The 25,930-nt window shown below is 40.5% G+C and overlaps 1 protein-coding gene across 1 annotated transcript in view; it reads left to right on the top strand.

The window, feature by feature from the left end:
- The window catches only part of LOC149214994 (beta-galactosidase-like), a 356,920-nt gene that overhangs the window by 98,048 nt on the left and 232,942 nt on the right, over positions 1–25,930 (top strand). The window contains exon 3 of the mRNA XM_089392482.1: positions 22,495–22,589. Coding sequence (XP_089248608.1) covers positions 22,495–22,589 — 95 coding nt within the window. The remainder of the gene's footprint in view (positions 1–22,494; positions 22,590–25,930) is intronic.

Raw genomic sequence — 25,930 nt, 5'->3', positions numbered from 1 at the left:
TTAGCGGTGATGGCGAAATGTGGCTGTGGCTAGTAGTAGTGGGCGCAGATATTCATTTGTAGGTGAGACTCAACATTGAATCCCACTGAAAAGCAGAGTCTCCTGTTCACCGTTGAACACACCACACAAAACAATAACAAAAAAAAATGGCAAGTGCAACTTTAACGGACTTCGATTGATTCGTCTTCACTGTTAGTATTGCAGCAAGACTCGTGGAAACTCCTCCTTACGATGCGTTATTCCGAAGGCTGCGATTTCGTGAATTGTCAACAGTGCCACGTTCCATTTATCCAAATCGATACAGGATAGTTTGGTGCAGTAATCACTTTATTTTGATGAAAACCTCAAATGATCTAGTTTTTTTATAAAAAACTGAAATTAAACTAAAATATAAACTGGACAATTTTCATACGCATCATTTGCTCATCAATTCAATGGAATTTTCCAAAAACTTTTAGAGCTAGAATCTCCTCCAATTCACTGTAGCATTACTGGAGCTCTCATACCACAATAATGGCAGAAGTGTCCTCAGACACATAATTTTATTAATCAGGAAAAAATAAAAAAATTACATATTTGATTTTGCAAGAGGTTACACTCGAACAACAAAACACTCTTGCAATGAGCTATTTATAAGCTTAATGCCCTAACTACCTCTAATTATGGATCACTTATTAAATAACAAGTGTCCATTTACAATAAATGCTATTCAAAACAACTAGCTAACAAATCTCTTAAAATAGAGTCTAAGATACGACACATTTGGAGAGTCATATCTTTTTACAACAATATACTAATTCTAAATGTCTCCATAAAATAATTAAATATTGTAGAATAATAATTATTAATTTAATATCTTAAATTAATAATTATTTTATTCCAAATTTATAACCTATGATAATATTTTATTTTTGGATCATCTAACAGAGATCAAACCCTTAGGCCTTAGGCTCTGAAGGTCACTTGCCCAAGTTGCCAAAAAAATTTCAATACCTGAAGCACAAATTTTTACCAATTTTTCTGCAAAAGCCCACCAATGATTAGCTTCAGAAAATCAAATATTCAAATTAGAAATGGAGCAAGGGGAATCTAAGGCCAATGAGAACTAGCACTAGGCCCAATAGAAACTAGCGTTGGGCTAGGAGAAGGCATATCTGGGCTTAGGAGCCCCAAAACTTGAAACTTTTGTTCTAAAAAAATATATTTTGCTTCATGTCTTCAAATTTATTGCAAAATCTTTAATGGTTGGCCTTGCAAAAATATTTGGGACAAGATATTGCCCTCTAGGGTCTAGATCTGTCTCAAAACCCCCAGATTTGCTTAAAAAATCTCAGATTTGAAGATTTATTTGGCTGATTTTCTAGATCTATTCCCGAAAACAATCTTTGAGCCTAGATCTTGCCCTCTAGGGTTTAGATCTAGCTCAGATCTGAAGATTTTCTTGGCTGATTTCTCAAATCTATTCTTGCAAACAATCTTTGAGCCCAGATCTTGCCCTCCAGGGTCGAGATCTAGCTCAGCTTTGAAGATTTTCTTGGTTGATTTCTCAAATCTATTCCTGCACAAGTGAAAAGAGAAAACCCAATACTCAATATGTACAAAAATAGAGAAAATCCCCAAAACCTAAGTGTTAAAATTCAAAATTATGTTTCAAAATTTCAGATCTACACAAGTAAATAACAGATTTATACAAATAATTTACAGATCTATACAAATAATCTACAGATATATCAGATCTGAGGAGTATGAGTCTAACTCTGCTCCCATATTTGATAATCTAAGGCTCTTAATAGCCAGATCTATCAAAATTTCTACAAAATATTTAAAAGATTTTGCAATTTTAGAGTTACTAGCCCAAAAACACCTTGCAGAAAAAAGATTATCGTTAGATAAATCTTGAGGCTTATATGAAGTAGGTGTTTCAAAAAATATGTGTTGAGATTTCGTTGGTTCAACCGAAGACTATCCCTAAATGCTCAATGAGAACTTGAGAGATCTTTTGCAAACACTAGATCAACCATCAAATCAAGTAGAGAAATAGAACAACAATAAAATTATGAAGAAATAGAGATACTTGTTACTTCAATCAAAATTAAAAATGTTACCCTAGATCCAACAAACTGAATAAGATACTCGTATTCAGATTATTTTAAGAGAGCTATTGATTGATGGTTTTCAAATAATATTAAGCAGAAATTAAAACAATGTTACCATGAATTCATGATGATGAACACTACAGCACGTTGAAACTCCAAAGACTTGCATTAATTCAAAAAAGTATACAAGAGAGCTTGAGAGCTTCGTATACGATCTAGAGATCAGATGAATTGACTTACAAATGACCTCTTATTTAAAGATAAATCCTCTAACGGCTAGTTCAAGTGATCCTCGTCAAAGCAATATCGATCGTTGATGAGGATCAAACTTTCTTTTTAATCTCATCCGTCGAAATTTTAAATTCTTGAGGGAATTCGAATTTTTCAATTAAATGTATTTTAATTAATTAAAAAATTAAAATTTTGAATTAATTTCTTCAAAATTTTGACTTTGACTTAACCCTAGGGACCAAAGGCTTAAAATTTAGCAAAATAATCAATTTACCTTAGTCCAGGGACCTTTTAAATTTTGATTTTAAGGACCGATGAATTTTACCTTTGGAGAATTTAAATTTACCTAGGACCTAGAATTAATTAAATTTCTGGCTTAGGATTTTAATTAATTTTTTTGGCCAAAAATTTAATTAATTAACTTATGAGGGGATAAATTATTTTTTCCAACCCTCAAGACACTTTACATCATAAGGGGTAAAACCTATTTTTGAAAAAGGCTCTCACAGACTACCAATTTTTGCGACACAAATATAATCAAATAGATCAAACAATTTATAATAAATAAACTAACCAAATAGTTAGGATTATTTCCAAATCACTTTTACATAGACTCGATCTATAACACTAGGATTTTCCTAAGATCCCAGTGACAATCCATTCCGGTTTTGGGGTAACGCTGAAGGAAAACTCTGCCGACCATTCGAGAATGGATCGGTGAGACAAAAAACCTCTCGGAATGTAGATCATCACTAGAAAAGTAGGTTTCCCTAGGAAATTACATACATGACACGGATCTGTTGAGATTATTTACATTATATACATGCAGAATGGGTTTACATTATATCATGATGATCAAGCTGATGATGATAGCTGAATGGCACAGACACGTCGACAAGGCGCTATTCCTTTTGCGAAAAAAGGGGTTGTACTGCTATGGGTCGTTGACACGTAGTGGTCAACACTTTGTTAGCAAACCGTCAGGCTCCATCCAGCGGGATGAGCTATCCTGGAAGGGTCCTCGCGCTGCTACTAGGAGTCAATAAAAACTTGGTCAGGTTGAGTAAGCTCCGAGTCATCTCAATGCCCAGTGATCTCGCTAATTCTCTATTGTGCTGCGCCAAAATCTTTTGGGCTCCTGCTAGCGGGATGATGTCATATTGATATCACAACTACCATGTGTCAACCAATGACTGGTGACAGGTGTCACATAGAAATGGGCCATTCGGGTGTTCAAAAACACCAATATGACTGCCATGTGTCCACCGCTGATTGGCCTATGCTGACATCATCACCTATGTCATCTGGGCCAATCGCATGCCTCCACCTGTCCTACTGAAGGAGAGAGAAAGGGTCCTGGAGGCCCATTTTGCGAGCAATTTCTTTTGTTAAAAAAAAAACCACTGGGTCCAAGAAATCGTTCTCGACACCACTCCTATGCAATTTGTGTTTTTGGAGGAGAGGTCCCGTAGTAAACGTCTGCTTTTGATCTACACAATCGGCGGTGTGGGAAACCACCCCTCTGACCACTAACCATATCTAAAGGGTTGTGTCAGGTGCTGTTAGAATGTTGCCACATGGCTCGACACTTACCTCCCTGTGCTCTTCTACCGGGCCGACTCTCTACTGCACTACAACTTTGTTAAACCTCTGAACTAGCCCTTAGCTGGCTGAGCTCTCGGAGTGGGATCCTCCATTCAAATCTCATTGGTCAACTCTTTGCTGCTGTGTCCCAGTGCCAGTCTCTCGATTTATTCCTTTTGTGCGCCAAAAGGGTTGTGCCAGGGTGATTCCGTAGGGCTATCACTGCCGAGTGGGCTCCACCTATGGCGAAGGAAATGTCTCCCCACTGCTTTGCTGTCGGCCACGTCTGCTTGGGGCTTCGCGTAGAGGTTCCATCAACCTTGCCGCTGCACTTTGGCAATGTGCCAAACTTCCCTTTGCGCCAAGGCTCCTCCAAACTCCCTCTAACTCTGATATCTTTTGACATGGGGACACCGACTTTGACTGGCTCTATTTCACGATCCAGGAGGCCATTTTCGAATTTCCACATACCGTTGGAAAGCTCTGTCAAATCTCTATCCATATAAGTGGGTTTCACCTGCATCTGAGATGATTTGCTGGTCCAGAACTAGCTCCAAAGCCTCTGCTCCATTCTGACTACCTTTGCTATTCTTTGCTATTGCCTTTACCAGTTGCAATGGTTTTGCCTTTGCCTTTTCATTGCTTGTGCCACCTCTGCTATTGCCTTTGCTTTTGCTTGTGCCACCTCTGCTATTGCCTTTGCCATCAATTTTTACCTTGACCACCAATGACAACATATTTACCATTGCAGTTACTTTTCCATTGCCTTTGCCTTTGCATTTGCTTTGCGATTATCACCTTTGCCATTGCCTTTTCCATCAATGACAACATATTTTAACAATCTCCTCCTTTGGCATTGATGGCAACACCAAGATCAAACAACACATTATTACCAATGATCAATAATTTTCTTAGATATTTCTCCCTATGCTTTGCCAATGATCATTTACCATCTTGTGTTTAATCAACAATACTTATCCCCCTTTGACATCAATGGCAAAGATACTAACATGCTCCCCTTGTCAACAATCTCCCTCTGTCTTCTGATCTTGTGGACCTGTCAACTGCTTCTTATGCTAGAAACTTCAGGTACCTTTGATATGATCCAAGCAGCATCCTCTCTGTCTTGTGAAGAAGATTGAGTTGAAGGGAAAGGAATATTTACTCCCAATCTCTGCCTCAAGTAGGCAAGAGGGATCTCTTGCTGAAACAACACATGCTTGTGCAATTGAGTCATGAGAAAATGATTCCTGCTGGTCTGAGTCTCAGCTAGGATTACATTCATAACAATGCCTACCTAGACACATACACCTGACCTCTAGCAACAAGAACAACCTTTCCTATGCATGACACCATCAAAAGACAACTGTTAGAGTGCATAGAGGGACTCTCATCAATGCATGCCTAGACCAACAACTTAGCTTGTATCTCTCCTGGCAGACTTCTAATGACAACAGATTCACCATGATGCTTTTGAGTCATAATCATATAAATCAGTACTTGCCTACCAACAATTGGACCTACAGACAACATGAACACCATTACTCTTTGACAAAGAATCTAATGAATGTAAATACCAATTGATAGTACCTTTGATACCAATTTAAAATGACGCTAATTGTTGAATCGATGCTACTTTTAGCATTTGTTGAGCACTTAATGACTGAGTGTCCTCATCTTCTAATCGTTCTCCTTTCACCACTATGTTTGATACCAATTACCAATTGGAACATCATAACAATCAATCCATTTATCATATCAGCAAATCAAGATAACATGCAGCGAGAACATTAGCCTCTATCACGCAACACACAACTGATACTAGTTAATGATACCAATTGTTAATGCATAATCTGGTACTTAAATATTGACTTGAGTATACTCCCCCTGTGGCCATGCTCCCTCTTTGCATTAGTTATTTGCAAAGAATACTTGCATTAGTAGTAAATAGATCATCACCATCTATCTATCAATCTGATTTGACAACAACATTCAATACTTCTCTTATCCTTTAGACGCATTTCTTGGCATGTTCCTTTTTGATCCTTGCATTTGACCTTTCTGGCTTCCCTTGAAGCCAACCTCTTCTCTTTAATGAAGAGGAACAAGGGGTCTACTCTTCCTGAGTAGATTATCTTCCTTTTTCTTCCACACTTGGATATGAGCTGATTTCTTGTGCTGGTTTGCCTGACTGGGTACTTTCTCCCATTGCCTGAGCATACAAACCATTGTCCATTCTTTTTGTTTTCTCTAATTAAAGCCAATTTGCAATTTACTTGTTGCTCTTCTTTCTCTCCATATTGCTTTAGAGGACTGTCATGGTTGATGTTGCTTCTTTTGTCTGATTGGAGTCTCTGCCTATCTGTTAATTTTAGGTATGTTCTATGCTTAGAGCAATTTATTTCAATTTTCACAGTTAGCTCCATATCTTTTCCAGATTAGCAATCACATCAGCATTAAAGTAAACTGTAGATAGAACATAAACATAAATTGCAGAAGACAAGCCAAGACAAGAGGACACAAGATGTGGCACTAGCCAAGGACAAACCCCAATGTGGGGAAACCCTTGATCAATTCTTCTTATATGTTCTTCAATAGTTCAACAGAGAGAGAGAGAGATAGTACGTTTACAACAGAAGTCAACACTTTGACTTATCTAGATAAGAGCATAGATCATCTTTAAGAAGATGATACATGAGATCAGTTGAAGACACGCTGCTTCAACTAATTCTCCAAGGTGACTCCTTCACCTATCATTGTGTTGCGTTTCGTCATCATGCTGCACCTCACCACGCTGCACCCATCATCACTATGCTGCATGATTGCATCTCATCACGCTTCATTAATCATGACTGTACCCATCACTGTACTGCATTATGTGCCATTGCTGCACCATGTTGCCATCTTGACCTATGTGTTGGCTGCACCTTGCTTGCTTGTTGTCCCTAGCATGCTTATTGTTGTATGTTAGTTGTCCCTTGCATGCTAGCTGTAACATTATATGCTTGGTGTATTTGCTGCTAAGTACCATACAACTATCCCAATGTTAGTTAGTTGTCCCTTGTATGTTGCTCTCCTTCGAAGGCAGATGCTCCTGCTGTTTTGGCAGTTCTCGACAATTCTGGCAGTTCCGCCTATTCTCGGCAGTTCTGGCTGTTCAGTTTGTTCCCGACAATTCTGAAAGTCCTGGCAATCCCGGTAGTTCCATCTTTTCCGGCAATTCTGGCTTTTCCGGCATTTCTAGCATTTTTGGCTTTTCTAGCAGTTTTGGCTTTTCCGACATTTTTGGCTTTTTTGGCTTTTTTGGTAATTCCGTCTTTTTCGGTAGTTTTGGCTTTTCCTGCAGTTTCTGCTTTTCCTGCTTTTTTGGCAGTTCCGACATTTTCGGTTTTTCCGGCAGTTCCGACTTTTCCCGCTTTTCTTGCTTTTCTGGCAATTCCGACTTTTCTGGGCATTTATAGCGGTTCCAACAGTTCTGGCTTTTTCGGTAGTTCCGACTTTCTGCCCTCTAGATCAGTGCAATGTTATTCCTTAGGATCTCTCCTCCTACTAAAACCCAGTAGAGAGAGGAAGAGATCCCAAGTGTCTTGAAATGACTTGAAGGCCATCTCTATTTACACTAAAACGTTGAGCACATGTGGGGTTTATTTGGTTGCTGGCCGACCTTGATGAATTGTCTTATAATGCAAATAAATTCATAACTCCATGAATACTTATTGGAATCGGATGATCTTTAGATCAATCCTACACCTCTCGATGAGAGAGATCCAAGAAAAATATTAGCTGCCATAAATATGATGACTCACATGGAGTTTGGCCCTAGTTTCCAATTTTAACACTCCCTCTCAACTAGGGAGAACTCCATCCGTTGATCCATATGTCCGACTGTACTATCTCTGCCATTAGTGCCCTGCACTGCTCTGCTCTGCTTTGCTGAGCTCTACTCTGCTGAACCATGAAGAAGAAGAATTGATTGAGAATGTCTCATACCATTATCTACTGATTCGAAGTCAATTTCATCTTAAGAGAGTGTGTCACATCACTCTTACTGACCCGAAGTCAGTTTTATTGATCCCAGATCAATATCACAAGAGAGAGTCTCAAACCACTCATACTGATCCCAGATTAGTTTCATTGATCCTAGATCAGTTTCATTGATCCCAGATGACAAGCCAAGACAAGACGACACAAGATGTGGCACTAGCCAGGGACAAACCCCAATGTGGGGCAACCCTTGATCAATTCTTCTTATATGTTCTTCAATAGTTCAACAGAGAGAGAGAGAGATAGTACGTTTACAACAGAAGTCAACACTTGACTTATCTAGATAAGAGCATAGATCATCTCTAAGAAGATGATACATGAGGTCAGTTGAAGACACGCTGCTTCAACTAATTCTCCAAGGTGACTCCTTTACCTATCATTGTGATGCATTTTGTCATCATGCTGCACCTCACCGCGCTGCACCATGCTGCACCCATCATCACTATGCTGCATCTCATCACGCTTCATTAATCATGACTGTACCCATCACTGTACTGCATTATGTGCCATTGTTGCACCATGTTGCCATCCTGACCTATGTGTTGGCTGCACCTTGCTTGCTTGTTGTCCCTAGCATGCTTATTGTTGCATTCTAGTTGTCCCTTGCATGCTAGCTGTAACATTGCATGCTTGGTGTATTTGCTGCTAAGTACCATACAACTATCCCAATGTTAGTTAGTTGTCCCTTGCATGCTGCTCTCCTTCGGAGCCAGATGCTCTAGCTATTTCGGTAGTTCCCGACAGTTCTGGCAGTTCCGGCTGTTCCTGGCAGTTCCGGCAGTTTTGGTTGTTCCTGGCAATTTCGATAGTCCCAACAGTCCCGACAGTGCCGGCTTTTCCAGCAGTTTCGACTTTTCCAGTAGTTCCAACATTTCTGGCTTTTCTGGCAGTTCCGGCTTTTTCGGCATTTCCGACTTTTCTTTTTCGGTAGTTTCATCTTTTCTGGCAGTTTCAGCTTTTTCGGCAGTTCCGGCTTTTCCTGCAGTTCCAGCAGTTCCGACTTTTCCGGCAGTTTCAGCTTTTCTGGTAGTTTCGGCAGTTCCGGCTTTTCCGGCATTTTCGGATTTTCTAGCAGTTCTGACTTTTCCGGCTTTTCCAACAGTTTCGGCTTTTCTGGTAGTTCCGGATTTCTGCCCTCTAGATCAAGGCAACGTTATTCCTTAGGATCTCTCCTCCTACTAAAACCCAATAGAGAGAGGAAGAGATTGCAAGTGTCCTGAAATGACTTGAAGGCCACCTCTATTTATTCTAAAACGTTGAGCACATGTGGGGTTTATTTGGTTGCTGGCCGACCTTGACGAATTGTGTTACAACGCAAATAAATTCATAACTCCATGAATACTTATCGGAATCAGATGATTTTTGGATCAATCCTACACCTCTTGATGAGAGGGATCCAAGAAAAATATCAGCTGCCATAAATAAGATGATCCACATGGAGTTTGGCCCTAGTTGCTAATTTTAACAGTTGGTTACATAGGAGAGGTCAACATTTTGCTGATTATATTCAAAGTCTAACACTGTTCTATGTTGCCTCCTTGCACCATTTGATTTGCCTTTCTTCTGAATGTTGAAATAACTCTTGTGCAGTTCTCTTTGCTTGCTCTCCTCATGATCCAGACCTTCGTTTGTAGCATTTTGAAATGAGGATTTCTTTCCCGATCTGCATGTGGCTGCGTTATGCCCAAATTGCTTGCACCTGTAGCATTCATCGTTATTTAAGAATGGGACAAAGAAATTGAACTTCTTACCAAAGCTTAGACATGCTCAATTTCCAGGACTATAATTCTCTCTCTTGTTGCTATTGGGCCGCTGAAAATATATCCTTTGAGAGAAAAAGGCTCTTTGTGCTTGGCTATTCAAATTGCTCTTAGCAACTTGTGATTGTGGTTGAAATAATGAGTTCCACCTCTGTTGCTGCACGTTCTTTTTATTTTCTGTACAGTTGGAGGCAAATTGCCCTGTGTTACTGCAATAGAAACATATGAGGGGCTGCATACCTTTGTTTTGATTTTTGGAGGTCTTTTGGTCTCCTTGGTGCTGCAGTATTTTCTCTTCCACTGTTGTGTGGTGGGATCTTCCTTTAACCCAATTTGTGGGTCCTTTTGATGATGTTGCTGGGTCACTGCCAACTTTAACTGTTGTCTCGACTTGAGAGAAAAAATGGTTGGTTTGAATCTCCTTAAATACTTCAGAATACTTTGCATTCTTTTGAAGATTCATCAACTACTCATTTAATGTCTTATTTTCTTCTTCCAACTTCATATTTATAGCTCTGAATTTCGTAATCTCCTCAAGAGCTGATATGAGCTCCTTCTTCAAATAGATATTTTCTTCAAGATTTTTCAAATCAATAGAGGAGCAATTGGATTCACAACGAGTGTCTATTTCACGCTCATCTCGTTCAAGAGTTTGTTCCTCTTCACCAGAGGTGGTCCCATTGTCTTCTTGACCAATGTCTAGATCTGTTATTCCTATTAAGGTAGCTTTATATTCACTACAACTTAATAGGCAACTCTCACTTTCACTAGTACTTACAACTGCGTAGTTTGAAGATAAATGGTTTATTGTTCTACAATAACAACAAAACAACAACTTACTTGCAGATTTCATCTTCTCTAGGTGTTGATCGTTGACTTGGCCTATTGATATAAAATAATCATCATCTGATTCATGATCTTCAACGCTCTTTAAATCTTTGACTACTTCATCCTCCATGGAAAGCCTCTTGACATCACATGCAACTTGCATGTCTACTTCATAGATGGACTGCAATTTGTCCCATATCTCCTTAGTAGTTTTAAAACAAATTATTTTTTCAATATCTGACTTAGACAACCCTCTCATGATTTCTTCTTGGCTTGCAGATTTAAGCCATTCAAAAATGGAACTCCATCTGAGGTAATCCTTTCCTGATTCTCCATGATCCTTGATCTTACTTCCAACTGTTAAACTGATCTTGAAGGACACTGGCTCTGATACCAATTGTTATAAACAATGGAAACCAGGACACTACTGAGAGGGGGGTTGAATCAGTCGTGTTGCCAAATTATACAATTTTCACAAATTAACTCTTCAATCACTTTAGAAATTTATTCATGGATCAACAACACAATCACACAAAACATATCATAACATGCACATGAGCAACATATACACAAGACACCATTTCTTTTTTTATTACAAGCTTCAACTTGATTACATCATTGCCCTACAAGCTACCACTTGTAGGTTTATTAGCTGCTACTGAAAGGAACTCTTATCCCCACTCGTTTATCAGCTACCATGAAAAGGGACTGCTTCCCCTGCTCATTTATCAGTACTCATTGGAAGCGACTCTTGCCCTTGCTTGTTTATCCGTCTCTATTAGAAGGGACTCTTGCCCCCAAATATTGGCTAGCACCCACTAGGAGCTTCAACCCTTGATTTTCAAGCTACCTCTTGCTGGCTCTATTCCATCTTTTCATCCATTTTCAAACTCAAATCAATAGTCCACTTATGCCACAATCAAATAAATATCGCTCACTGCTACTGCTCACCAAAGACACCATACAAACACCTTTAGCAATTTCACATCACCGTTGCAAACACCTTCAACAATATCTGATTACTGATGCAAAACACCAATAAGATCACCTTCAGCAATTTATAATTACTGATACAAAACACTAATAAGATCACCTTCAACAATTTATAATTACTGATACAAAACACCATGCTTTGCTCACCATTAACATCAACATCAATCACTAATAATGCATACCAGCATCATGCAACCTCTAATCCACACACTCTGCTCTTACATGCAACACCTCAACAACATTCTGTTGCTCCCACAATTCTGTTACACACTCCAACAATAGCCCTCTCACTTCCATCTCTCTGCTGCTTGAATTCTGCATTATTATTTTTGAATTGATCTTTAGTTATCTTGCTGTCAAATTTGCTGCATGAGTTAATATTTTTTCCTTTGTCTTATTAATTTCAGTCCTATGACTATGTTCACAAATTTTAAAACTTTGATCTGTAGTTTTGGGCTCAATTTTTGAGTTAAACTGATGTTCTCCTCAATTTTGGTCTTGTTATTGGATTTAGCTGGGCTCCTGCTATTTTTAACTGCAGTTAAATTTGGCTTAATTGCCAAATTTACTGCTAAACTGACAGTTCCACCGAATTTGAGCTTAAGTCCTTTTTCTCTGTTGCTTATTTGTTTCTTCTGCCAAATTTGCCACCTAAACAGGTAGTCTTGTAAAAAACAAGCTTCTGACTGTTCGTGCCAAAGCCCAAAGGCTTTGTTGAATATCGCTGCCAACTGTTCTTTTCTGCATGTGCATCATGCCACTGCCACTAAATTGGTCGTGCTCCCAAATTTTGCTTCCCTGGGCCTTTTTCTTCCAATTTTGCCAAATTTGGCCTTTAGGCCCCTTTTGTTGGCACCTTTCCTGTTATCCACCATAAGATCGGGTCTTCATGACCATCAGATTATGCCCTGGGTGCTAAGCTCTTTTAGTCCTACGCGGGCCAATATTTCTTTGTTAACGGCTTTGCACCGTTGTTCACATTTCCACGCGAAATGACCAACCACAAGCCTAAAGGCCAAAGCTCTTTATTATGACTCTTTTCATTTTTTCCGCCCCCCTTGGTCCTGTTTCTACATGAAACAAGCCAAGGGACAAGTCCAGGCGCTTGGTCGGATCTCCCAAGAGCCTTTGCAAATCTTTTCTCTGCAAATTTTTACACGAAATGACCCAAGGGTTAGGTCTAGACGCTAAGCTCGGAACATTCCCTTTCCGCCGCGCCTGTGGCCAATATCTTTGTGAAATGACCAAGGGTCAGGGCTTGGCCTATAGCCCTCTCCATCCCGTCGCTTTTGTTTTGTGCACCATAATAAACCCGCCAGGGTCATGTCACCAGGTCGACGTGTCCTGTGGGGACCACCTGCCTGTGCTCCGATTGGTTGTCGCTGTGTGCCTTTGTGTCCCAATGCCTGCTGCCTGACGTTTTTTGTTGTGCTCTATTAACAAACTGTCGGGCTCCATCCAACGGGATGAGCTGTCCTGGCAGGGTCCTCCCTTTGCTACCAGGAGCAAATAAAAACTCATTCGGGCTGAGTCAACTCCTTGTCATCTCGATGCCTAGTCATCCTGCTAATTCTCTATTGTGCTGCGCCAAAATGTTTCGGCCTCCTGCTAGTGGGATGATGTCACACCTACCACGTGTCGACCAATGATTGGTGATATGTGTCACCTAGAAATGGGCCATTCGGGTCCCCAAAAACACCAAATATGATTGCCACATGTCCGTCGTTGATAGGTCGGTGCTGACATCATCGCTTGCGTCATCTAGGCCAAACACATTCCATTACCTATCATGTCGGAGGAGAGAGAAAGGGTTCTGGCGGCCTGTTCTGTGAGCAATTTCTTTTGTTTCAAAAAAAACCACCGGGTCCAAGAAACTAGTTTCGACACCACTCTTGTCTGGTTTGTGGTTTTTGCAGGAGAGGTCCTGGACTAAACCTCCATCATTGATCTACGCGATTGATGGTGTGGGAAACCATCTCCACTGACCACCAAGCCTATCTAAAGGGTTGTCTCAGGTTCCGTCGAAATGCTTCTGCGTGGCCCGACGCTTACTCCATGTGCTCTTATGCCGGGTCAGCTCTCTGCTCCACTACAACTCTGTTAAACCGTCCGGCTAGCCCTCAGTGGGCTGAGCTGTCAGAGTGGGATCCTCCACTAAAATCTCATTGGTCGGCTCTTTGCTACCGCCCGTCTCTTGGTCCATTCCTTTTGTGCGCCAAAAGGGTTGCGCTGGGGTGATACGCTGGCTATCAATGAAGGGTGGCCTCCACGCGTGGCCAATGAAATGTCTCCCCACTGCTTTGCTGTCGGCCACATCTTCCTAGAGCTTCGCGTAGAGGCTCCTCCAACCTTGCCACTGCACTTTGGCAATGTGCCAAATTTGGCTACGCGCTAAGGCTCCTCCAAACTCCTAACTCTGATATCGTTGACTTGGGGTCACCGACTTTGACTGGCTCTATCTCACGATCCATTAGGTCATTTTTAGATTTCAACATACCATTGGAAATCTCTTTCAAGGCTCTATCCATCTGAGTGGGTTTCACTTGCATTTGAGTTGATCTGCTGCTCCAGAACTAGCTCCAAAGCCTCTTCACCATTCTGGCTACCTTTTCCATTCGTTACTATTGCCTTTACCAGTTGCAATGCTTTTTCCTTTGGCTTTGCTTTGCATGTGCCACCTCAACTATTTCCTTTTCTTTTGCTTGTGCCACCTTTGCCATTGCCTTTGCTTTTGCCTGTGCCACCTCTGCTATTGCCTTTGCCATCAATCTTTACCTTGGACACCAATGACAACATATTTACTAATGCAGTTACTTTGCCATTGCCTTTGCATTTGCTTTGCCATTATCACCTTTGCCATTGCCTTTGCCATCAATGACAACATATTTCAACACTCAGAGCCTTAATGCTCTCTGGGTCAATGTCCTTAGCCACATTATATGGCACCTGGTCAGTATCCTTGACCTAAGGAGAATGTTTGCCCTTGATGCTATAACATCAACACTCCCTCTAACTGAGGGAAGCATTCTCAACCACTCCAAGCTTGTCCCTGAAGTAGACAAAGTTCATTTGGGACAGAGGCTTTATGCAAATGTTAGTAGCCTACTCGTTTATAGAAATGTATAGGAGCCTCACTGCTCCCTTTTGTACCATGTCTTGGATGTAGTGGTACTTGATCTCAACATGCTTCGACTTGTCATCACAACCGTCTCTAGCACCTAATCGAACAATCCCGTGAGCAACTTCCTAATCCACACTGCTTCACAACTTGCCAAATTCGCTGTAATATACTTAGCCTCTGCAATGTTGAGTGCAACAGATGTCTGCTTCTTACTCATCCATGATATCATAGCAGAACCCAAACTGAAGCAACATCTTGATGTACTCCTTCTGTCTTCTGCACTCTCTCCTTTGAATCTGTATGTCCTTGCAGATGTACTTCATCATTTGAGGCATATCTCAATCCATATCCAACTGTACCATCTCGGTACCTCAACACATGTTATGTCGCATGCCTTGGCTCAACCATAAACTGACCGACTTCCTTCACTAAATCCATTACCACAACTGCTTTTCGGTCACCTGACTTGCTTCTTATGATATAATTCAACAAGTACTAAACTCATATAAATTTCAAGGAAATCCTCAATTTGAGGGGGAAAGAACTAAGGTTTCCCTCTTGGAGCAACACCTAGGGCAAGATATTTTATGGATGAAATTTGAGTGGGTGCCCACTGTTAAACACACATGGACAGCAAGAGAGATATGAAAGATAAACATGCAAGTATATTTTTATTAACAAGAGATATACATTTATAGTACATGTGGTGACCGTTGGGTTTCACATCCCAAGGTCTCTTGGACTCCTTTTGTCCATTTGGCTTCCACACTAACCCATTGAGGATTAGGTGTCCAACATTCCCCCCTTAATCCGAAGGGTTATGTATGAGTCCAAGAAGAGAGCTGTAATACAAAATGTGCAAAAAATGCATGGCAGCACTAGGTTGAATGTGCTCTATGAAATGTTGGTAAAAAGGGCGGTCGTTTAAGGATGACCACCAACACTGGAACGCTTAGTGCAGTTCCTGGAACTCTTCCAAAACTGGCAAGAAGCTGAAGTCTTCTGCTAGAGGAAGTGCTCCTATTGTTTTGAAGAGGGAAACCTTCAACCAATAAAGGGAGGTCTCACCCCACATAAAAGGGAGAACTTCAACCTGAAAAGGGAAGGCTCAACCTGTGATGGTTTAAGGATGACCAACAACTCTGGAATGCTTAATGCAATTCCTGGAACTCTTCCAAAATTGGCAAGAAGCTGGTGTCTTCTGCTAGAGGAAGTGTTCTCAATTGTGTTCCTGGAATGCTTCCGAAACTTGCAAGAAGCTGAAGTCTTCTGCTAGAGGAAGTGTCCCAGATTGCCAACTGAAGGCATGTTCACGGGCATATTTGTATCTGGCTACAACTCTGAAACTGGTGTGGCAGGTTGTGGCTCAGGCTCGCTTGATGTGACTTTGAAGCTTGTAGATGACCATCATTTCCCCCCCTGTCAGATACAAGGTGAGAAGATGGAGAAAACTCAAGTGCAAGACTATTCAATACTCTGGAACAAGTTCTGACATGTGTTTGGAATATCTTCTTGGCTGCTGATGCCCATTGCCAAGAAGCGATCCATCCAAGATGAATCTTTGTTCTTGCAGGACGTTTATTTCTGAAGCATCTGTGTGAAGAATGATTGGTTTTATGACAGTGCTTACATGGATGAAGATCAAAACAATGATCTTTCAAATGGCCAACTCGGTCACAGTGTTGGCATTTCACGATGTTGTTGTTGTTGTTGATGTGGAAGAGGGGCAGAGTTTGGAACAGCTGAAGCTGAACTGTCATGAAGAGCAGGTGAACTGTCATGAATGAATCCAGCACTCTGAAACTGAATGGGCTTGGCATAGTCTGGAATATGAAAGGACAAGTCCTTGTCATATCCAAGACCAGTTCTGTGCTTGTTGTGGACAAGCTGTTCCCAAGGTCTGATGATGGGCTTAGGAAGTGCAGACTGAGTTTCTGCATCTGCATGTACAATTGCTGCTTTATTTGAATGAACAGTAACATTATTGACTTGTTGTTGATGGGTTGCAGTCTCAATGTTCTGAACAAAAACAGGTTCAGAATGATGTCTATTTTGATGTAGCTCTTCTTGCTGTAGCTGTGATTCAATCTGCAAAAAATCAATCTTTTCCTGTGCATTTTGTAGACATGTCTGAATTTCTGAGAGAAAATCCTTACTGATTTTGACTGTCCCATCAACAGTGGAAAAGATTAGACTATTTAATAACTGTAATGCATCATCAATTTTCTCCATTTAATGACAATGTTGCACAAATATCTCACACAATGCCAAATAACCGCAACTTTAAAGAATATAGACAGCCCCCAATGCTTATGAACATTGAACTCTGTCGTTCCAATTAATCCTCCAATTGATGAGGGTGCCCTTTTAACAGCTCAGACCACATTAATAGAAATGTCTCAGTTCTTTGATGGAATGGATGAGGATGGAAATCTTCGAAATACCAATGGACATGACAAAGATGGAGATGCTGGTTATTTTGAAAAATAATGCAAAGTGGCACCTTCTAGTAATGGCAAGCAACAATGCTATAAGGGAAGGTGCAATCAGTGGTAAACAAGGAACCCAACCGGAATAACTGAGAGAAAACCACAAGGAGTCCTGAGTTTGTATGGTTTGGTCCACTGTTCAACAGAGCATTGCTATAAGGGAAGGTGCAATCAGTGCTCAGAGAAGAATGGTTGAACGAATGCTGGGATTTCAGTCGTTTAACAAACAACTCAGTGCGGTACGAGAGATCAACAAACTTCTAGAAAATGCTCGTTCTGTTGCTTCCAGGGATAATGGTAAATCTGTTTGTACAACTATAGAGTGGCTGGAGAGAAATAACATTCTCCATCACACGTTGCGATCCCAGGTCCAAAATATTATGAGGCTTCTGCGAGACATTATATGGCTCGATAATGAGAAACCCTTTTACAAGGGTCAGGTTTCTCGACAGATGCGCCTGCAGCAGCTAATTAATGATCATAACTTGATTGATCTGGTTGTAAGCAGTCTTGTGCAGTATATTGCTATGCCGCATAAATTTACTCTTTCAAAACCTCTAAGCACACTCCTCTTAACTATAGATCTCTTACGTTTGCCGTTGTATGGAACTGGAAAGCATCAAATGCGCAGGACATTAGCTTCACTTGTCAACTTTTTAAATCTTTCAATCGAGCTTGAAAACAGCGGCGTTATGGAATCGGGAGCTTCGAATCCCCGGAGCCCTGCCCATTAACCCTGTCAAGCGCTCAAAGCACAAATAAAACAGAGACTTGGCTTTGGAGCCTGAAAGATACTCTCCTTTTCTCTTCTCGAAGCTTTTCAACGTGAAAATATGCAATTTACCCACTGGACAACCTGAAAATAACAGTCTCTCGAGTCTTTCCACCTCTAGACCACCAAAGATATAAGCACTCCGAACGTCAAACTCTCAAAACCCTTGCGTTGTACTACAAATATCGTACGATACACAATGTCCCTCTCGCTCCAATCTTTAAGCATCGCAACACTGGAAATTTAAACTTCAGGAATTCAAAGTCCCCTTACTGACTAATTCTCTCATCATCAAAATGAACTCAGACGTCAAAATAATCGTAGTCCAACTCGAAGACATCCAAATACACTCGGTAGAAGCTTCAAATCATCAAAATAAAAGCACTCCCTTCAAATCATCAAAATAAAAGCACTCCCAGCAGCAAAACTCCGTGATTTGTTCAATTACAAGACTAGAAACAGGAATACTTCAATTTCCTTATTTTTGAGATTCGAAATTGCTTAGACTCTGCCCTTTGTCATGAAATTTCACTTTTAATGAAATCTTGGAAAGTCTTGCTCAGAACGTCCATAAACTTACCAGCAATGATGCACCCCGAGGCCGATTTAACCGCCGAAAAACCACAGTCTTGTTTCTCGAGCAATAACCACAACTGTAGTTGCTCATTCAGCATCCGCAGACCATAACGACTCCATACCATCAACGCCTGAAAGTTTTACTGTCTTTTTTTCAGAAAAATGAAATGGCTCCTTCCACCATTCACGCAGCCTCAGTTTGAAGAATCTCAAACGTTCACCATGTCAGGCGTTAACCATGTCAGGCGTTAACCAACGGATGCACAATAGCAGACAGATGCGTTATGGCAGAGTATGGGACAGAGGAGTTACAAGTCACGCCAAAAAAGGAGCCTGGGACCTGTGCTCCGATACAGCGTGCCACAGTGTTCAAGTTTAATGGCTATTCAAACACATTCAGTAACGCAGGTGAGAATAATCAGGTGAATTGTCAGGCAGTAGAGGCGCAGGTGTAATGACGCTCTTTTTTTAAATGTTTATGACAGTCAGAGAGCGATTATTGTATTCAGAAGAACAGGCAGGCAGAATTAATGGAGCGTTACAGGTAATGAAGACTAGGCCAACACTATTCAAGGCAGCTCAGACCGGTTGCTCAGGGAATAACAACATCTCATTTTTTAACTAAAGGATAAACCCTGAGGAAGAAAACTACACAGGCCACACATCATGGCTCTGATACCATGTTAAACACACATGGACAACAAGAGAGATATGAAAGATAAACATGCAAGTATATTTTTATTAACAAGAGATATACATTTATAGTACATGTGGTGACCCTTGGGTTTCACATCCCAAGGTCTCTTGGACTCCTTTTGTCCATTCGGCTTCCACACTAACCCATTGAGGATTAGGTGTCCAACACCCACTAAACTTGGAGAATAGGTAGCCTAGAACCGAAGCGTGATGTTTAGGCTCTCAAATCTCCAAAAAGCCTCCCTAAAATTTCACTGCAAGCCCTAGATTTTCACCCTAGCCTTAAAGGGATTGATTTTAAGGGAGAAAATTATAGAGAATATTTAGGATTGATCACCAATGACTTGGACTAGTGCCTTTTCCTTTAGGTATATGGAGTCCAGGATGAAATAGATAAGCTAAATTCTTTCTAAGAAGGCTAAAAATTGATTCCCTAGGTATCAACTTTCAACATTTACCCACTTCAAAAGAAAATAGAGTTTGATGGGGAGTTTAAATATTTCCTCCTCTAAGAACATCCATTACATGTTGTACAATGAATAACATATGCAATACTCAACTAGATAGCCTTTCAAGATTAATTTTCAACAATCAGGGCACAAAATAACATAACCTAGAAGCAACAATTCCATACATTAGACAATTTCCAAATAAAAAATATTCAACAATAAACACTTACAAGACAAAATGTAGTATATCCATCCATTATGCAAAGAAGTGGCTCCAATGACAATAAAAAATAGCTTCCAAATATCAAAATGCATCCAATAGATCTCCAATAGCCAAGAGGGAACAAGCGCAAAAATATTCTAATATATCGAATTCCACGTGTGATGATGATGAGAGACTAAATAAGGTCTCTCATATTGATACATGTCCAATCAAGTCTAATATTGGCTTAAATCCCCTCTTAGTTGTGAAATGGAGGGAAAAAAATAATCGTGGTTACAAGCAAACCACATAGCCAATGTGAAATCATAAAGATAAACCCACAAGAGGGCCGAAATGATGACATCATCATTGCGTGGGCCTCTTGGAGGCATGCATTGAACTCTCTTGGTGCCAAACTGAAGGAAGAGGGCTCCAAAAATCATCCTATAGGGGTAGGACCCTAGATACCAATGTAAATCAACCTCCTAAAGAAATGTTTCTAGTCCCGACCCAGATATGTGGACAAGGGGAGGGGGTGTGCCAGTGCCTTGTAGACCTAATGGTAATGTGGATCCAGAGAAGGAAAATGATGAAATTGAGCTTGTAATGTGTGGAGGGGAGTGAAAAATATGTAACAAGAAAATGAGACCATGCTACCAAGATCGAGGTTTCCCAAGTAGTGCCCTTCCTAAAGCCATGGGCTAGTAGGGGAGATCCCATGTGACTAGGATTGAAGATTAACCCCCCATTTAAGGTGAGGGAACAAAACCATGGTCAAAGCCCTTCCTTCTTCCAAGTTACCTAATAATCCATGCCCAAGATGCCCAAATGAAAAACAAGCATAAGCACCTGACTGCACAATGACAAAAGTACTTTTTGGGTCGGATTGCCCACCTTCTAACATATGCTCTTGACAGATGGGTGAGGAAACATACAAGTAATGTAGTGAGCATAGATAAAGTGGCACAACACATTTGTTATGAGTTGGCTCTCAGGTGCTGTTGGCTGCCCGCTGGAAGAAGATGAATAGGAGAAAAAACTCTCCTAGGAGTACCCAATTTTTGTGGGAAACAACCCCAACTGGTTAAAACCTGCTAATTTGTGTGTTTTATTGATCTGGTAAAACCTGCTGTATTAACTGTACAGGTTGAATTGCCTCCTTGCGCAAGCTATCTCGGCCTCCTTAAGTGATGCGCTCTCCCTAACCTCATGCGCCGATTTGGAACTATTTTCGTGAGCTCAAAACACAAATTCTCACTAGTGCATGATCATATGATTCACCAAGTCTGCGCTCTTCCCTTTATAGGATCAAACTGCTCTTCAACTCAAGTGAATTGGCTCCTTGAACCCAAGTCGAACTGCCTCACTAAACTCAAGTCTAACTGACATCTAGAACTCAAGTGAACTGGCCTTTTGAACTTGAGTCAAACTGCCTCACTGAATTGAAGTCGAACTGAGATAAAATCTCCATGCATGGTCATTTCGATTTACTAGTTTTGACTATAGGAAAATTAGAGAAATTTCCCAAGTCAACAATAAGAGAAAGTAAGACTGCGCCTTAGCTTCGCATGCGGGTTCTTCTGCCAAATATATTGCACTGCTAAATTTAGCATAATCCTTCCATCTCTAACTTCAATTAACAAATGATGGGTCAACAATATATATCAAGTCTCAAATATGATTCTGAAGTGGTCAAGAACTGAAAAATCAAACAAAAAATAGAGCGAGTTCATACTTCCATCTCTAACTTCAATTAACAAATGATGGGTCAACAATATATATCAAGTCTCAAATATGATTCTGAAGTGGTCAAGAACTGAAAATCAAACAAAAAATAGAGCGAATTCATATTAATTTGTGCATGTAAAATGTTTGTTACAGTAATATAATCCATGGGGATTTTATTAGCCATAAAGAAAAATATCCATGTTGGTTCATGCGTCTATATGGACATGCATCCGATGGATATTTATAATTTTGGCTTGAATGGCATAAGCACTTGGGCATGTATGAGCCATGGTCTAGAGGCTAAAAGGCCCACAAGGTGTGTTCTTGATAGGTCTCCAAGCTACAAATAGTGCCACAATGATGTATATACTATAAACAACTTTGAATATCTAATTACTCATAGGAACCAAGTATTTTATCATGTTAAGTTTGTATTTTCAAAAGTTCATGTACACATAAAACTTTGATTATATGTGTCTCTATTGACGTATCTCCAACTGTGCCTTCCCTTCTTATGGGCTCATCTTTTGGGCCTAGATGATATGATCCATGTGGGCTTGCATGACATTATCCTGGTGGTCATGTAGATCTTATGCCATAGAAATGGGTCCTATATGCCCATGAGATAAGGGTTAACACGATAATGGACAAAATATTGATTATTTGGTAAGAGTCCATATTAGTGTGTGTATATGTGTGGGTTTGTGTATATAATGCAATATAAATGTAGCTATATATTTTACTCTTTTTGAATCTAAATGCAATCATTAAATTCCACATTTTGAATTACTTGTTCTCATTCTACTTTTTCTTTTTCTTCCATTAGAGCAAATTTTAATACCAAGTACTTTGTAGTATTTGTAACATCCCATTGAATAATTTAAAGTTGCTGTTACAGGCATTAATATGGCACTTTGTTTTTCAGATCAACACTTGTAATGGTATGTCTTGTGGAGATACATTTGTTGGCCCCAACTCAAACAACAAGCCTAAGATGTGGACAGAGGCTTGGACTGCTTGGTATGTCTAAATAGCAAATAAATCAGTTTCCTTATTATGAAGTGTTACTTTAGCTTTTATGACAAAGAAATTGACATATCGTCATGCAGATATGGTTTCCTATCTCTATAATCAAGATGTTAAAATTTGTTATTACTAAAACTGTAAACATAACAACATATTTTGTAATACAAGAAATATGAAGAAATCCGGGGTTCTGCAAAACTATCAGAGTTGTATACATTTCTAGGTGAAGGGACTAACAATGCACTAGGTGCTTGTTGATCACATGCAACCTTATATGATACCGGTGCAGGTTTTGTGTCACACAATCTTCATATAATAATATAGTACTTTTGGTTAGCATTGTTGCACAACAAGTATCCGTACTAAGCTCCAAAACACCACAACTTTTTTTCTTCTAGGTAACATAGCTCGGGGAAAATCCTTAGACATTTTCCCTCATTCCGAGGATTGTAGCTACGTAGATTCTTTGTGGTGCAAGGCTAGGTCAACAATAGGGCTCAAAGCTGTCATAACAATATACTCATTCGGAGGACAACATGTCATTTATGAGGATATAACGTGGGGGGTGGGCATTAGGGGAATTTTGAGGTTAATAAATGGGCCTTTTTATCCACCAAAATGGGTAATCCTATAGAAGAAAACTTTTCCCCTATCTTGGATAGCCAACCAGCCGACAGCCCTACACATTGCTCAGTGATGATGATATGCTACATTCCTCCACCATTTGCACGGGTCATACACTTCTCTCACCATCCAATATTCCTCTTGAATGAATATGGGCTACCAATCAGTAGCTACTTTAACCATTTTGCATTCAAGTGCTTATAGTTAAAGTTATGGGCATTCTAACATGGATAAAAGGGTGATCTGGATGATTGACCGATATTCACTGTAAACTTGTTCTCTCACCTTACCAGGGGGGTTCAGTCTTTAGCCCTAGCCTAGTGGACCTCCTCTAAGGTCTTAGGGTTATAGGAGAGGGGCACTACTTGGGAAACTTGGATTGAAGTAGCATGTCCATAACCATTCCATACTTAACATCTTCCATCATTCCCTTGATACTACATCCATCCTTTAGGTTATCTGTCTTTAGACTTTGGCTCATTGGAATTTGGCACTCATACATCAACATCCTAAAGTAGGTCTAGAAATTTTTTCTATCTTTTAGGTTATCTGTCATTGGCTTATTGGAATTTGGCACTCATACATCCACATCCTTAAGTAGGTCTGGAAAATTTTGTTAATTTTAGGTATGTTCTATGCTTAGAGCAATTTATTTCAATTTTCACAGTTAGCTCAATATCTTTTCCAGATTAGCAATCACATCAGCATTAAACTAAACTGCAGATAGAACATAAACATAAATCGCAGAAGACAAGCCAAGACAGAGTATACAAGATGTGGCGCTAGCCAGGGACAAACCCCAATGTGGGGAAACCCTTGATCAATTCTTCTTATATGTTCTTTAATAGTTCAGCAGAGAGAGAGAGAGTACGTTTACAACAGAAGTCAACACTTTGACTTATCTAGATAAGAGAATAGATCTTCTCTAAGAAGATGATACATGAGATCAGTTGAAGACATGCTACTTCAACTGATTCTCCAAAGGTGACTCTTTCACCTATCATTGTGCTACATCTCGTCATCATGCTGCATCTCACCATGCTGCATCCATCATCACAATGCTGGACCTCATAACTGCTGCACCTTATGCTGCATTTTTGTCCCATATGCCTTTGTTGAATTATGATTGCTGTTGTCCATGCTTGCTGTCCCATTGTGCCACTGCTGCACAATGTCATTGCTGTCCCATCATTGTTCTGTCTCATCATACTGTTGTCTCAACATCTTACAACTGTTCCATTGAACATTGCTGCACTGTACCATTGCTGCCCCAACATAGTGCTGTCCATGCTTGCTGCTGGCATGTCACAGTTGCTGTCCTACTTTTCTGCCAGGTCATATCACAGATGTCCTACTTTTCTGCTGCTGCACAATGTCTACTGTCCTATGTCATAGGGCTGTCCTATCATAGTTGCTGCCCCAACATCTTACAGTCCCATTGAACATTGCTGCACTCTACCATTGCTGTCCCAACATAGTTGCTGTACCTAGCTGCTAGTACTGCTGTCCAACATAGTTGCTGTACCTAGCTGCTAGTACTGCTGTCCCATCACAGCTTGTTATCTCAAGCAACCCAATATTGCTGCTGTCCCAACAAACTTACGCTGCTCCAAATATGTATGTACCATTACCTAGCTGTCTTAGTTGTACTGTTGCACTACTGTACCTAACAGTCATGCCCAAAACACTGCTGTTCTGGGCATATGGCAGCCCCTAACACTTCCTTCAGCTCACAGTTCTAGGGTCCTTTGATTGCAGCAATCTTGGACTGGTTAGGGTACTTCCTAACACTTTTCAATCTGCCTAGAAGTGCCCTCCTTTACTGCGACTGCCCTTCTAAGAGAGGAGGAGACCCTACACTGCATTTTCTGGGCAGTCTATCCCTCATCAACAACTTCGACCTTCCTCTGTTTGTTGCGGCTTGCTATATCGAGTCTCTTATTGACTGCGGCAGCCCAACACTCTTCCAAATGTCCTAAAACAGTCCTTATTGCTGCGGCATAAGGCCTGCAGTTAGGGACCCCTGGACATTGACTAGGGCACAAACTGAACTGCGGTTTAGGGCCTGTCTTCCACGTATAATTAGGCCTCATCCTTGGCTACGACTAGGGCACGTTGAGGCCTCCTTTATACATCATTCATTTGCGTCTATAATGTTGCATTAGTCTTTCTATTCTCTGTGGCTAGGGCACAACATGACCCTTCTTTCTCTGCGGTTAGATGTCTTTTCCTAGGACAGCGTTTAGGGCTTTTAAGGACAGCTGCATAGGGTCTCTTCTGGACCTGCGTTTAGGGCAGTTAGAACTCCTCCTTGCTACACTATAGAAGTCTCCTCCATGACTGTGTTAAGGCTTCTTCATTGACTGCGTTAGGGCTTCTTCATTAGGGCAACATTTAGCCTAGGGCACTCCCTCTAGATCTCTCCTTCATCACAACCCAAAACAGAATGAAGAGAGAGATCACAAGAGTGTGAGTGTGTCAAAATGACTTGAAGGCCATCTCTATTTATACTAAAACGTTGAACACAAGTGGGGGCAATTTGGTTGCTGGTCGACCTTGACGAGATGTCTTATAACACAATTAAATTCATATCTCCATGAATACTTATCGGAATCGGATGATCTTTAGATCAATCCTACACCTCTTGATGAGAGGGATCCAAGAAAAATATCAGCTGGCATAAATAATATGACCCACATGGAGTTTGGCCC

The sequence above is a fragment of the Pinus tabuliformis genome, chromosome 1_1 (genome assembly GCF_031772625.1).
Source record: "Pinus tabuliformis cultivar Carrire ecotype Pingquan chromosome 1_1, CPIR1, whole genome shotgun sequence".
Lineage (NCBI taxonomy): Eukaryota > Viridiplantae > Streptophyta > Pinopsida > Pinales > Pinaceae > Pinus > Pinus tabuliformis.
This window is presented reverse-complemented; position numbering and strand designations above follow the sequence as displayed.